General features: G+C 33.1%; 1 protein-coding gene across 5 annotated transcripts; it reads right to left on the bottom strand.

The window, feature by feature from the left end:
* LOC104792709 (endoplasmic reticulum oxidoreductin-2) lies at positions 6,138-13,008 on the bottom strand. Of its 5 annotated transcripts, none has more exons than XM_010518924.1 (10): positions 8,791-9,069; positions 8,439-8,573; positions 8,074-8,323; positions 7,783-7,893; positions 7,564-7,682; positions 7,367-7,471; positions 7,055-7,257; positions 6,828-6,951; positions 6,564-6,735; positions 6,138-6,469 (listed from the first exon to the last, which is right to left on the bottom strand). In XM_010518924.1, exons 1-10 carry the CDS (start codon positions 8,965-8,967, stop codon positions 6,447-6,449), a joined length of 1,419 nt encoding a protein of 472 aa, XP_010517226.1. In that variant the 5' UTR covers positions 8,968-9,069; the 3' UTR covers positions 6,138-6,446. The 5 variants fall into 5 exon arrangements, with proteins under 5 accessions (XP_010517226.1, XP_010517225.1, XP_010517224.1 ...); XM_010518923.2 differs by lacking the exons at positions 6,138-6,469; positions 8,791-9,069 and adding exons at positions 10,827-10,960; positions 12,875-13,008 and having other exon boundaries at positions 6,538-6,735; XM_010518922.2 differs by lacking the exons at positions 6,138-6,469; positions 8,791-9,069 and adding exons at positions 10,827-10,967; positions 12,882-13,008 and having other exon boundaries at positions 6,538-6,735.

The raw sequence follows: 13,645 nt of genomic DNA, 5'->3' as shown, positions 1-13,645 counted from the left end.
TTGGATACATCGAGATTCAAAATTTTGAAAGCAAAGGAAAAGAAAGGTAAAAGAGAAAAGTTTTAAGCCAAAAGCAAGAAAAATGAATTATAAATACAATTAATGTAACATAAATATTTCTGATATAGGAGAAAGAGTGTATTTCAATGGCTTTTGTCTGTTCCCACTACCTTTTTTTATCATCTTTTGTTCTTGCAAAAATACTACTATTTTTTCTGAAAGCGATTATTATTTAAAAGCTAAACTTTATTAAAAAGAAGAGCATAAAAAGAAATTTTATCAAATCTTTTTGCCATGCAATTTCACTTACTCCTTTGACGCTACATGAAGAAAAAAAACACCATGACATTGACTTCCATATCCTCACACACACTCATTCTAAAAACAAAATCGAAGTAAAGTTTGGAGGACATCTATCTTCATCTACAATACTAATTACTAAGTACTAAGCAACATGTATTATTTCTCATTTTGTGACCTATCGAAGTTACAACTTCAGAAAATGTATCCATCTTTTTCCTATTATTTTACAATCATAATAATTTGTAAACCAATTGTTTTATTTTAAGAATATATAACGAGATTAACGTCAAATAACAATATACAAACTAAGTGAGAATGATATAATTGCGAATTTTGAATTTTCCTATAAGCAAATACTATAGAATGACCACATCACAGTTGTAGNCAATGATATCTATTACATCGCTTCTATGTGTAGAAGATACCGGAGAAACACCAAACTATCTTGAACCATCTATCTAAATCAATCTTACTTAATCAAAATCACACCGTACAAAAAGCTCTAAAGTTTTTCCATGGCACTAACAAAAACGCTACTATAACATCCTCTTTTTTTTGGGTATAAATGCTATGATAACATACGCTGGCTTGCATAAATGAAAATGACTTATGGATGCGTACACGGTTTTGATATTTTTTATTTAATATCATGCTCACTAATGATCACGAGTGTCATCATAATCTATCAAAAAGGTGAGATTGTCAACATAAAACTATAGTGTGTGCAACGAATGATTATGAGTAATTAGTGTTGTCAACAACGCTATACCTCATCTATTTCAATACTATTATTCTTTTATCACTTAAATAGCTATGCACCTTCCTCATTGCTACTTCGCACTACTTTCCAAGTCCTGAGGTACAATGTGATTATTCTTATTACACCGAGCGTTACACAGCCTTAGAGAAGCAGCTATCAACTTTCATATATCAGAAGTGATTGATTAGCTCTAATTATAATATTACTCTAATTTTCCTAGTATCGTTGGACCAATTTATTCGATAATATTACACCCAAAAAAAAATCCGATAATAGCCAAACAATAAATGTATTATTATATATCTTTTTTGTCGAAGATTATCATATACTGTATTATTCTATATACTGTAACTAGCTAGACATCTAGATTTTGAAAGAAAAAAAGAAATATAAACGACTTTACAAAATATTCTCATTGGGACAATCATCTGTTTTGTCAAACTCGATTAAGGAGACTACTATTTGTTTGCATTAGAGATTTAAAAACTATTAGCAACATATAAAACACGAATAGGTCAATTTGTGTATCCAAGAAGTGTCGTGTGTGTCTTGGAGAGATTTTCGAAGTGTTTGGTTTTTGTAGGATTGTCGAATAAGGCCACACAAAAAAAGCTTTGAAAGACGAAAGCCGAAGGGCTCGAGCGGTCAATGTCATTTGGTCAAACACATGTTACGTTTAGTAAAATCATCCCAACATTATTCTCGGATGGCTCCACTTTTGACGTTAACTTCAACTTTGCATTATTATATTGAAACGTATCCTTAGCTTTCCAACTGCTTATATAACAATATAAGATCTTATTGGTCCGTTTACGATTTTATGTACCTAATGCTTAATCATGAAAAATAAAACTATTTTTCCAAAGTAATCAAGTAACTTTTATGTACCTAATAATTCTTAATCATGAAAAAACAAAACCATTTTTTCGACGGAATCAAGAAAAAATATATATTAAAAACTGAACGAAATCAATTAAAATTTGTGTGGAGAACTAGAGATGAAGAGCACCAATGGATCAAACAGAGATTAGTTATCTCTAATCGACTTGTGTTAATTGAGATAGGAATCAGTGATTTGGCCATATATCGAAAGAGAGAAATAAACAAAGGCTATGAATCAAAAGTGGCATCATAACGACGAAGATTATTATAAGATATCATAATACTAAACATATGATTTTTGAGTGAGGATGTATGTGAATCTGATTTTTATAAATAACACAATTGTTCGAGTACTATTAGCAAAATTATGCAATTGTTTTTCATAATTTATTTGCCAAAGTTTCACTAATTGGGTGTCCTACAACTATACAAGAAAACAAATTCAATACACTTCAAGCCAGATAAAGCATTGAAAATCAACGCGTAGCAGTATGCATGGTTAATCAATACAAGTCTCTTAAAAAGTATCTCAAAATAGCAAATCAGCTGTAAAACAAATAGAACACACTAATATAATTAATAAGCCAAGAAATAAGATAACACATACGGTCAGAAACGACAGTTGAAATATTATATATACGGGCTAACTGCTATAAACAATGCCGTCACTCGAGGAAAAAACAATTGAAATCATGCAAGAGGAACGACATGACGACAGCTGTGGTGTTGGAGCTAAAATAGTTACCAACTTGGATACATCGAGATTCAAAATTTTGAAAGCAAAGGAAAAGAAAGGTAAAAGAGAAAAGTTTTAAGCCAAAAGCAAGAAAAATGAATTATAAATACAATTAATGTAACATAAATATTTCTGATATAGGAGAAAGAGTGTATTTCAATGGCTTTTGTCTGTTCCCACTACCTTTTTTTATCATCTTTTGTTCTTGCAAAAATACTACTATTTTTTCTGAAAGCGATTATTATTTAAAAGCTAAACTTTATTAAAAAGAAGAGCATAAAAAGAAATTTTATCAAATCTTTTTNTAAATGAAAATGACTTATGGATGCGTACACGGTTTTGATATTTTTTATTTAATATCATGCTCACTAATGATCACGAGTGTCATCATAATCTATCAAAAAGGTGAGATTGTCAACATAAAACTATAGTGTGTGCAACGAATGATTATGAGTAATTAGTGTTGTCAACAACGCTATACCTCATCTATTTCAATACTATTATTCTTTTATCACTTAAATAGCTATGCACCTTCCTCATTGCTACTTCGCACTACTTTCCAAGTCCTGAGGTACAATGTGATTATTCTTATTACACCGAGCGTTACACAGCCTTAGAGAAGCAGCTATCAACTTTCATATATCAGAAGTGATTGATTAGCTCTAATTATAATATTACTCTAATTTTCCTAGTATCGTTGGACCAATTTATTCGATAATATTACACCCAAAAAAAAATCCGATAATAGCCAAACAATAAATGTATTATTATATATCTTTTTTGTCGAAGATTATCATATACTGTATTATTCTATATACTGTAACTAGCTAGACATCTAGATTTTGAAAGAAAAAAAGAAATATAAACGACTTTACAAAATATTCTCATTGGGACAATCATCTGTTTTGTCAAACTCGATTAAGGAGACTACTATTTGTTTGCATTAGAGATTTAAAAACTATTAGCAACATATAAAACACGAATAGGTCAATTTGTGTATCCAAGAAGTGTCGTGTGTGTCTTGGAGAGATTTTCGAAGTGTTTGGTTTTTGTAGGATTGTCGAATAAGGCCACACAAAAAAAGCTTTGAAAGACGAAAGCCGAAGGGCTCGAGCGGTCAATGTCATTTGGTCAAACACATGTTACGTTTAGTAAAATCATCCCAACATTATTCTCGGATGGCTCCACTTTTGACGTTAACTTCAACTTTGCATTATTATATTGAAACGTATCCTTAGCTTTCCAACTGCTTATATAACAATATAAGATCTTATTGGTCCGTTTACGATTTTATGTACCTAATGCTTAATCATGAAAAATAAAACTATTTTTCCAAAGTAATCAAGTAACTTTTATGTACCTAATAATTTTTAATCATGAAAAAACAAAACCATTTTTTCGACGGAATCAAGAAAAAAATATATTAAAAAAACTGAACGAAATCATTTAAAATTTGTGTGGAGAACTAGAGATGAAGAGCACCAATGGATCAAACAGAGATTAGTTATCTCTAATCGACTTATGTTTATTGAGATAGGAATCAGTGATTTGGCCATATATCGAAAGAGAGAAATAAACAAAGGCTATGAATCAAAAGTGGCATCATAACGACGAAGATTATTATAAGATATCATAATACTAAACATATGATTTTTGAGTGAGGATGTATGTGAATCTGATTTTTATAAATAACACAATTGTTCGAGTACTATTAGCAAAATTATGCAATTGTTTTTCATAATTTATTTGCCAAAGTTTCACTAATTGGGTGTCCTACAACTATACAAGAAAACAAATTCAATACACTTCAAGCCAGATAAAGCATTGAAAATCAACGCGTAGCAGTATGCATGGTTAATCAATACAAGTCTCTTAAAAAGTATCTCAAAATAGCAAATCAGCTGTAAAACAAATAGAACACACTAATATAATTAATAAGCCAAGAAATAAGATAACACATACGGTCAGAAACGACAGTTGAAATATTATATATACGGGCTAACTGCTATAAACAATGCCGTCACTCGAGGAAAAAACAATTGAAATCATGCAAGAGGAACGACATGACGACAGCTGTGGTGTTGGAGCTAAAATAGTTACCAACTTGGATACATCGAGATTCAAAATTTTGAAAGCAAAGGAAAAGAAAGGTAAAAGAGAAAAGTTTTAAGCCAAAAGCAAGAAAAATGAATTATAAATACAATTAATGTAACATAAATATTTCTGATATAGGAGAAAGAGTGTATTTCAATGGCTTTTGTCTGTTCCCACTACCTTTTTTTATCATCTTTTGTTCTTGCAAAAATACTACTATTTTTTCTGAAAGCGATTATTATTTAAAAGCTAAACTTTATTAAAAAGAAGAGCATAAAAAGAAATTTTATCAAATCTTTTTGCCATGCAATTTCACTTACTCCTTTGACGCTACATGAAGAAAAAAAACACCATGACATTGACTTCCATATCCTCACACTCACACAGACTCATTCTAAAACAAAATCGAAGTAAAGTTTGGAGGACATCTATCTTCATCTACAATACTAATTACTAAGTACTAAGCAACCTGTATTATTTCTCATTTTGTGACCTATCGAAGTTACAACTTCAGAAAATGTATCCATCTTTTTCCTATTATTTTACAATCATAATAATTTGTAAACCAGATGTTTTGTTTTAAGAATATATAACGAGATTAACGTCAAATAACAATACACAAACTAAGTGAGAATGATATAATCGCGAATTTTGAATTTTCCTATAAGCAAATACTATAGAATGATCACATCACAGTTGTAGGTTTTGGGGGATTAGTATATGTTTTGGTTTAGTATCGTCAGTTCGTCACCTTTATAAAACAAAACAAGAAAAGAAAGTTTTATACGTACGTAGAGGCAAAATATTAAAAGAAGAATAGAGAATGAAAAAGTGCTCTCATTGATTGAGGTGGAGGATAGGATTCCCTTTATAGTGTTCTCTTTTATGTCTCGCACTATTTCTGGCCTAAGTCAACCGCAAAAGCTGACCTCTTTTTCTTATCTTTTTTTATAATTTGTGTTTTTCGTCTTCTATATTATATAAGTACACGAATAATTCTTTTTGGCAATCTCCTTGCATTACATGTGGCACTCAATATTCAAAAATATTGAGGTGTTTTTAGCTGATTACTACGAAATATGAGCACCATTGGCTTGGCTCTGATCAAACAATTAGTGCGTTTACATGCATCTACGATATGAAAACACGAATGGTTGATAACTTCTACACTAGAGATATCAGGTTTACTTTCCTAAAGAACTTGAAAGTTCTACTATGATACACTGCAGGATCAAACTTTAATGCATTGCATGTGTGTTGGCAAGTGGTAGATCTGCAACGTTGTACACCAAACCACAACATTTCACAATGGGAGGCTTGGTGAGTAGACAGTTTATAATCTGTGTAAACTGATGATACATATCAAAGAAAAACAAAGTTCTCTGTTCATTCTAGTTTTCTATCCATTCGACGATTACTTCATAAGGGACTGTAATCAATTTCAACATCCTTACAATCTTTTTTAGTTCGTGTAAGTTTCTCTAAAGTCACATGAATCAGTAAAGCAAAAAGGTCGCGGCTAAGGGGTGTGGCATCAAACAAGATAAGCATGCTCCACCAGGTTTGTATACTGTTTCCTGCAAAATTAACCTCTCTTACTTTACAACAACGTATACTCTCCCGCCTCACTTTGCTTGATCCCACAAGCCCCAGACCTCACTGAAGATCTAGCTAGCTACTCTTCCCATAAACAGCTGCATTTCAGCAAGTGGTGGCCAAAGAAAACAAATTTCTCAATCTTGTTTCACTTCACTATTAGGGTCTATAAATTATATAACGCTTTCTTACCTTTTGTTTGCGCTAACGACGTCATTATTCTCTTCCAAAAGCTGTTCCCTCGAGATGTCTGTCCTGCAATTTTCTCGGCCGCAGGACTCATGTCATGAACATATTTCACCGATTCAGATAACCGGTTGAGAAGATTCATCAGTGCAATCACTTCATTCCTTTGCAATTCGAGCTGAAGAAAACAAGAAAGATGCATAAGTTCCTAAGGAAGAATTAAGGAAAAACGGTGCATCAATGTGTCTCCCAGGTGTGTTAGAAACGCACATTGTGACGCAAATTGTCTTCACCATTGACAGTGAATAGGATTTTCAATGCAGTGCCGAGACCGAGAACCTGGAGCTTTCCCCATAGACGGCATTTCTCACAGCCTACACAGTCCATTATTGCACTGCAATGCAAGGCCATCAGGGGATAAAAAGAATTGAACTCAGCTAGTCAGTAGAAAATCATTAACATTGCTCAAAAGGAGGAATTAAGGATTCAAAAAGGACCTTATGTTTCTGAATTGTTTTTGTATTTTCTCTTTCAGTTCTGGTCCACGTTGGCCTTTCCAGAGCTTAGCCTCATCAAATGGCACTGGACAAGCTGCTTTAGTTTTGGGGTCACTAACTACTTGCTTCACCAGAGATTTGGTCTTCAAATCCTCAATGACATTACCAGTCTCATATTCGGCCTCTACCAAGTAATCTTCTGCCTACAAATCATTTAGGAGAGGAAATAAACTAACTGTGAGTCTGTGACTGTTCTAGATTATTGAGACCCTTTCCTTGGATTTAGACAAAGAAAATTGATTTGTAACTGACCTTTGTTACTGCTCTCAGAACAAACAAAAATGTGAAATATAGGTTCTGGACGCGATCTGGGTATCTTAACACACGATCATACAACAAAGTCAGGTTTTGACCCCACTGAAACACACACAAAAAAGGAGTCACTGAATCATCTAATTCTGTTCAAGAAGTATATCGTCGTTAAGACAGATTCAGAAGGCAGGTCTTACCAAGTTTGTAGCTTCATCAAGTAGATAATCTGAAGCAATGTGAACTGAAATAGATGAGTGAAGACCAGAGACCAATTTGTACAAGATCTTCTCTTCTTGGCACGATTCTGCAGATGTATCTATAGAAGCCAGTATAAATGGAGGGGTTAAGACAACCACTTAGTGAATAAGAGTAATACATCGAGAAAACAAGAAAGACTTTGGAATGGTGACGCTTACGTTTGGGACAGTTTTCAGAGTATATAGCATCCCATATCCTTCTAGCTGACGGCCCAATATAGCCAGTGTACCGTTCAGGATTTAGCCGAAGATTAACATATGTCATTTCATCTGCGTGATCATTCAGTAATAAAAAACCGCATCTAAGACAATGCGATACAATACTCAAAAAACGCTACTTGTTAAATATCTTCTCATGAGCCAGTTATATAGGAACTGAGTAACAGAGTGTTGACATATATGTACCAAATGCATAGAATATAAAGACAAAAAGGAATGAAGAAAACTTACCGTTGTCAGTTTCATCATCACTTGTCCAGGGATTGTCAGTGACAGTCCAACCCCCCCTGATAGCTCTTGTGTCTACAGTACGATCAACAGTAGCTTGTGGTTTCCCTTCTTGACAAACAGGATTGTATTGGCTTAATGGCTTCTTGAATATTTCAGGGAACTCGCTATCAGGACATTCACAAACACTACAGTCTCTTAACCGGCACATGCCATCATCAGGCCAAAACGGGCAATCACACCACAGTTTAACCTATAAAATGGTTTCAGACCTTTAATCACAACACACACCTCCAAATCCTCTAGATTCTTGAAGTAAGCTAAATAAAAACTCATATTTCATTATCAAGGAAAGATCATGAACTAACTTTGAAGTATCTGTAAAACGGTGTCTTAACAAGATCTTGAAGTAAAGGATGCAACACTTCCGTATTCAACCGATTCACAGTCTCGTAATCGCAACAACAGTCTTCAACAATCCCAATGTACTTCTGCTGCTCAGCCTAAAAAAACCAAAATCAAAATATACGAATTGAGAAGTCGCCTATACAAATCAAATCAAATCAACGTAATCGCTGAGATTCAATCAAAGCTAATCTCCTTAGATAGAAAACACTAACCTAATTACCTATAACCTAACACTAACCTAATTACCTATAACCTATTTCCAAATTCAGAAACTCACAATAACAACAAAAATAGCTTTTAGAAATACCTAACCTGACGGCAATTGCATATTTTTCCGGTAAACTCAGAAATCGACGAATTCTGAGTATTGAAAAACATAGCAGCCACGACGGCTAAAAGAACGCCAGCTATAGCTCCGATCAGCAATATCCAACTTTTTCCCGATCCTTTCGCCTTTCCCTTCACGCTTCCGACGTCCGTCTCCGCCATTCGCGCTATGACAAAGTGGAACTGAAATATCTCTTAGAAAAAAATCTGATACAGACGACGACGACGACGACGAAATAGAAATCTCCGACTCGGAGTTTTGAATTTTCTTTTTTAAGGAAAAAAATTGTCAAACAAATCTCCATCACATAAAGTCGTTACATCCAACGGCTGTGCATTTTCGCTTTAATTAACTATTAAAAGTTTGTTAGTAGGGATTATTACTTATATGATTTTTATGGATTTAGAAATCTAAACAAAAATACTTATTAATCATTGATTTTAAAATATTTATCAGAATTATGTGTTAGTGTAACTATAAATAATTATTAAAATTTCATGTTATTAATTTAATGATTTGTTTTTGGATTTCAAAAATCTTGTTAAATGGATTTGAAAGTGAAAATTAAAAGGATTCAAATCTATAGATAAAACTGGTTTTTTTTGTTTTTTTTTTTAGAGTTAGACTGAAACGGCATCATGTGTTGTACGGAGCATTCTATTAAGCAAAACACATACTAAACAAAAATCATCATTGGCTTGTTACTTAAAATATGTTAAATTGGGTTGTATACAGAGAACTCAACGGCAATTAACCCTAAAATACACAAAAGATACCTACTTTTTTTACACCGTGGTGACATTTATTTTCGGACAAAGCCCTTTTTTGTATGTAGCTTCATTTGAGAACAATCTTTTTCCACACAATGATATGACTGTGTACCTACATATGATATCATTTTGTTTCGTATAATTAAGACCGTCGTCATGCATATGTCTTCTTACGAATATTAATTTGCAAGAGTTTAAACATATGAGTAAGCTCACAGAGGTGTATATGTCACAATAGTGGAGTCAAACTACTAGGAAAAGGCGTTCTCACATTGCAGTATTTATACATAATAACGTTAATCTGCTGTATTTATACATAATAACGTTGCAAGTTACAACACTTAACACGCATAAACATACTTAAGCGAGATAGATGAGTTAATGATTACTGTTAACAGACAAGAAAATTGCATAATTAAGATTTATTGACCGTTGGTTTGTACCGTTTTACATCATCTTTTTCGACATGTCAAGCTTCCTCTTCTCAATCGCATAAAGCCTCCCCGTTTCTTGCCTCCTAATACTTCCACTGTTCATCCACACCCTCATTAATTGACTCGGTACATATCTATCACATCATTTGTTCGAGATATAGAAACTCATATCTTCTAATTACGAATATCCAATCTCATATCTTATATTTTTCCCGGAAGCGTTTTACAAGTACGTACGAGTGTATATAAAGCTTACCGAGATGTGGTGCTTGACACAATGGTGGAGTCTCCAAGCGAGTTATTATGATCACAGTTGCTTAAACAAACCTGAGAGAGTTTCTCTTCCGACAAGCCACACTGAATGATCAACAATAACATGCATCAGGATATATGAGATAACATAAATATATGTATAATATTTTAATTGTAATTCATATAAGAAATAAGGATATAATTTTTAGCTAAATTAATTTCAAACATCGATAATATATGAAATAAGTTAAACGTTTTAGTGTTGGTTTAATTGTGACGAGTTCAGAGGTCGTATCCCCAAGTACAGTCATTGACCTGGCCGGCCAAGGGGCGAACATCTTTTGCGACAAAGAATNCCAAAATCAAAATATACGAATTGAGAAGTCGCCTATACAAATCAAATCAAATCAACGTAATCGCTGAGATTCAATCAAAGCTAATCTCCTTAGATAGAAAACACTAACCTAATTACCTATAACCTAACACTAACCTAATTACCTATAACCTATTTCCAAATTCAGAAACTCACAATAACAACAAAAATAGCTTTTAGAAATACCTAACCTGACGGCAATTGCATATTTTTCCGGTAAACTCAGAAATCGACGAATTCTGAGTATTGAAAAACATAGCAGCCACGACGGCTAAAAGAACGCCAGCTATAGCTCCGATCAGCAATATCCAACTTTTTCCCGATCCTTTCGCCTTTCCCTTCACGCTTCCGACGTCCGTCTCCGCCATTCGCGCTATGACAAAGTGGAACTGAAATATCTCTTAGAAAAAAATCTGATACAGACGACGACGACGACGACGAAATAGAAATCTCCGACTCGGAGTTTTGAATTTTCTTTTTTAAGGAAAAAAATTGTCAAACAAATCTCCATCACATAAAGTCGTTACATCCAACGGCTGTGCATTTTCGCTTTAATTAACTATTAAAAGTTTGTTAGTAGGGATTATTACTTATATGATTTTTATGGATTTAGAAATCTAAACAAAAATACTTATTAATCATTGATTTTAAAATATTTATCAGAATTATGTGTTAGTGTAACTATAAATAATTATTAAAATTTCATGTTATTAATTTAATGATTTGTTTTTGGATTTCAAAAATCTTGTTAAATGGATTTGAAAGTGAAAATTAAAAGGATTCAAATCTATAGATAAAACTGGTTTTTTTTGTTTTTTTTTTTAGAGTTAGACTGAAACGGCATCATGTGTTGTACGGAGCATTCTATTAAGCAAAACACATACTAAACAAAAATCATCATTGGCTTGTTACTTAAAATATGTTAAATTGGGTTGTATACAGAGAACTCAACGGCAATTAACCCTAAAATACACAAAAGATACCTACTTTTTTTACACCGTGGTGACATTTATTTTCGGACAAAGCCCTTTTTTGTATGTAGCTTCATTTGAGAACAATCTTTTTCCACACAATGATATGACTGTGTACCTACATATGATATCATTTTGTTTCGTATAATTAAGACCGTCGTCATGCATATGTCTTCTTACGAATATTAATTTGCAAGAGTTTAAACATATGAGTAAGCTCACAGAGGTGTATATGTCACAATAGTGGAGTCAAACTACTAGGAAAAGGCGTTCTCACATTGCAGTATTTATACATAATAACGTTAATCTGCTGTATTTATACATAATAACGTTGCAAGTTACAACACTTAACACGCATAAACATACTTAAGCGAGATAGATGAGTTAATGATTACTGTTAACAGACAAGAAAATTGCATAATTAAGATTTATTGACCGTTGGTTTGTACCGTTTTACATCATCTTTTTCGACATGTCAAGCTTCCTCTTCTCAATCGCATAAAGCCTCCCCGTTTCTTGCCTCCTAATACTTCCACTGTTCATCCACACCCTCATTAATTGACTCGGTACATATCTATCACATCATTTGTTCGAGATATAGAAACTCATATCTTCTAATTACGAATATCCAATCTCATATCTTATATTTTTCCCGGAAGCGTTTTACAAGTACGTACGAGTGTATATAAAGCTTACCGAGATGTGGTGCTTGACACAATGGTGGAGTCTCCAAGCGAGTTATTATGATCACAGTTGCTTAAACAAACCTGAGAGAGTTTCTCTTCCGACAAGCCACACTGAATGATCAACAATAACATGCATCAGGATATATGAGATAACATAAATATATGTATAATATTTTAATTGTAATTCATATAAGAAATAAGGATATAATTTTTAGCTAAATTAATTTCAAACATCGATAATATATGAAATAAGTTAAACGTTTTAGTGTTGGTTTAATTGTGACGAGTTCAGAGGTCGTATCCCCAAGTACAGTCATTGACCTGGCCGGCCAAGGGGCGAACATCTTTTGCGACAAAGAATAATTCTGATCTTAATTGTCTTCGTTGTAGCTTTTCCTAATAGAATAATATGCTCTGCTCGAGCTGCAATTGTACCCTTCTTTTGCTTTGAATAAGAAACATGATTATTGAAACAGCTCTACCCGTTTTACCGAGCTGCCTACATACCCTTTACGGGATCAAGCCGAGTCGTAGTTCGTAAATATAAATGAAGCCAACAAGATTGTAAGATAANTCCCGATCCTTTCGCCTTTCCCTTCACGCTTCCGACGTCCGTCTCCGCCATTCGCGCTATGACAAAGTGGAACTGAAATATCTCTTAGAAAAAAATCTGATACAGACGACGACGACGACGACGAAATAGAAATCTCCGACTCGGAGTTTTGAATTTTCTTTTTTAAGGAAAAAAATTGTCAAACAAATCTCCATCACATAAAGTCGTTACATCCAACGGCTGTGCATTTTCGCTTTAATTAACTATTAAAAGTTTGTTAGTAGGGATTATTACTTATATGATTTTTATGGATTTAGAAATCTAAACAAAAATACTTATTAATCATTGATTTTAAAATATTTATCAGAATTATGTGTTAGTGTAACTATAAATAATTATTAAAATTTCATGTTATTAATTTAATGATTTGTTTTTGGATTTCAAAAATCTTGTTAAATGGATTTGAAAGTGAAAATTAAAAGGATTCAAATCTATAGATAAAACTGGTTTTTTTTGTTTTTTTTTTTAGAGTTAGACTGAAACGGCATCATGTGTTGTACGGAGCATTCTATTAAGCAAAACACATACTAAACAAAAATCATCATTGGCTTGTTACTTAAAATATGTTAAATTGGGTTGTATACAGAGAACTCAACGGCAATTAACCCTAAAATACACAAAAGATACCTACTTTTTTTACACCGTGGTGACATTTATTTTCGGACAAAGCCCTTTTTTGTATGTAGCTTCATTTGAGAACAATCTTTTTCCACACAATGATATGACTGTGTACCTACATA

This window comes from Camelina sativa, chromosome 6, assembly GCF_000633955.1.
Source record: "Camelina sativa cultivar DH55 chromosome 6, Cs, whole genome shotgun sequence".
Lineage (NCBI taxonomy): Eukaryota > Viridiplantae > Streptophyta > Magnoliopsida > Brassicales > Brassicaceae > Camelina > Camelina sativa.
This window is presented reverse-complemented; position numbering and strand designations above follow the sequence as displayed.

Excerpts from the sequence above, each read along its gene's own strand:
- LOC104792709 (XM_010518923.2), bottom strand. The coding sequence starts at position 12,917 with ATGGCGGAGACGGACGTCGGAAGCGTGAAGGGAAAGGCGAAAG. Across the intron at positions 7,683-7,782 it reads CTCTGAAAACTGTCCCAAAC|ATACATCTGCAGAATCGTGC; the intron begins GTAAGCGTCACC and ends TGGCTTCTATAG. Across the intron at positions 6,952-7,054 it reads AAACAATTCAGAAACATAAG|TGCAATAATGGACTGTGTAG; the intron begins GTCCTTTTTGAA and ends CTTGCATTGCAG.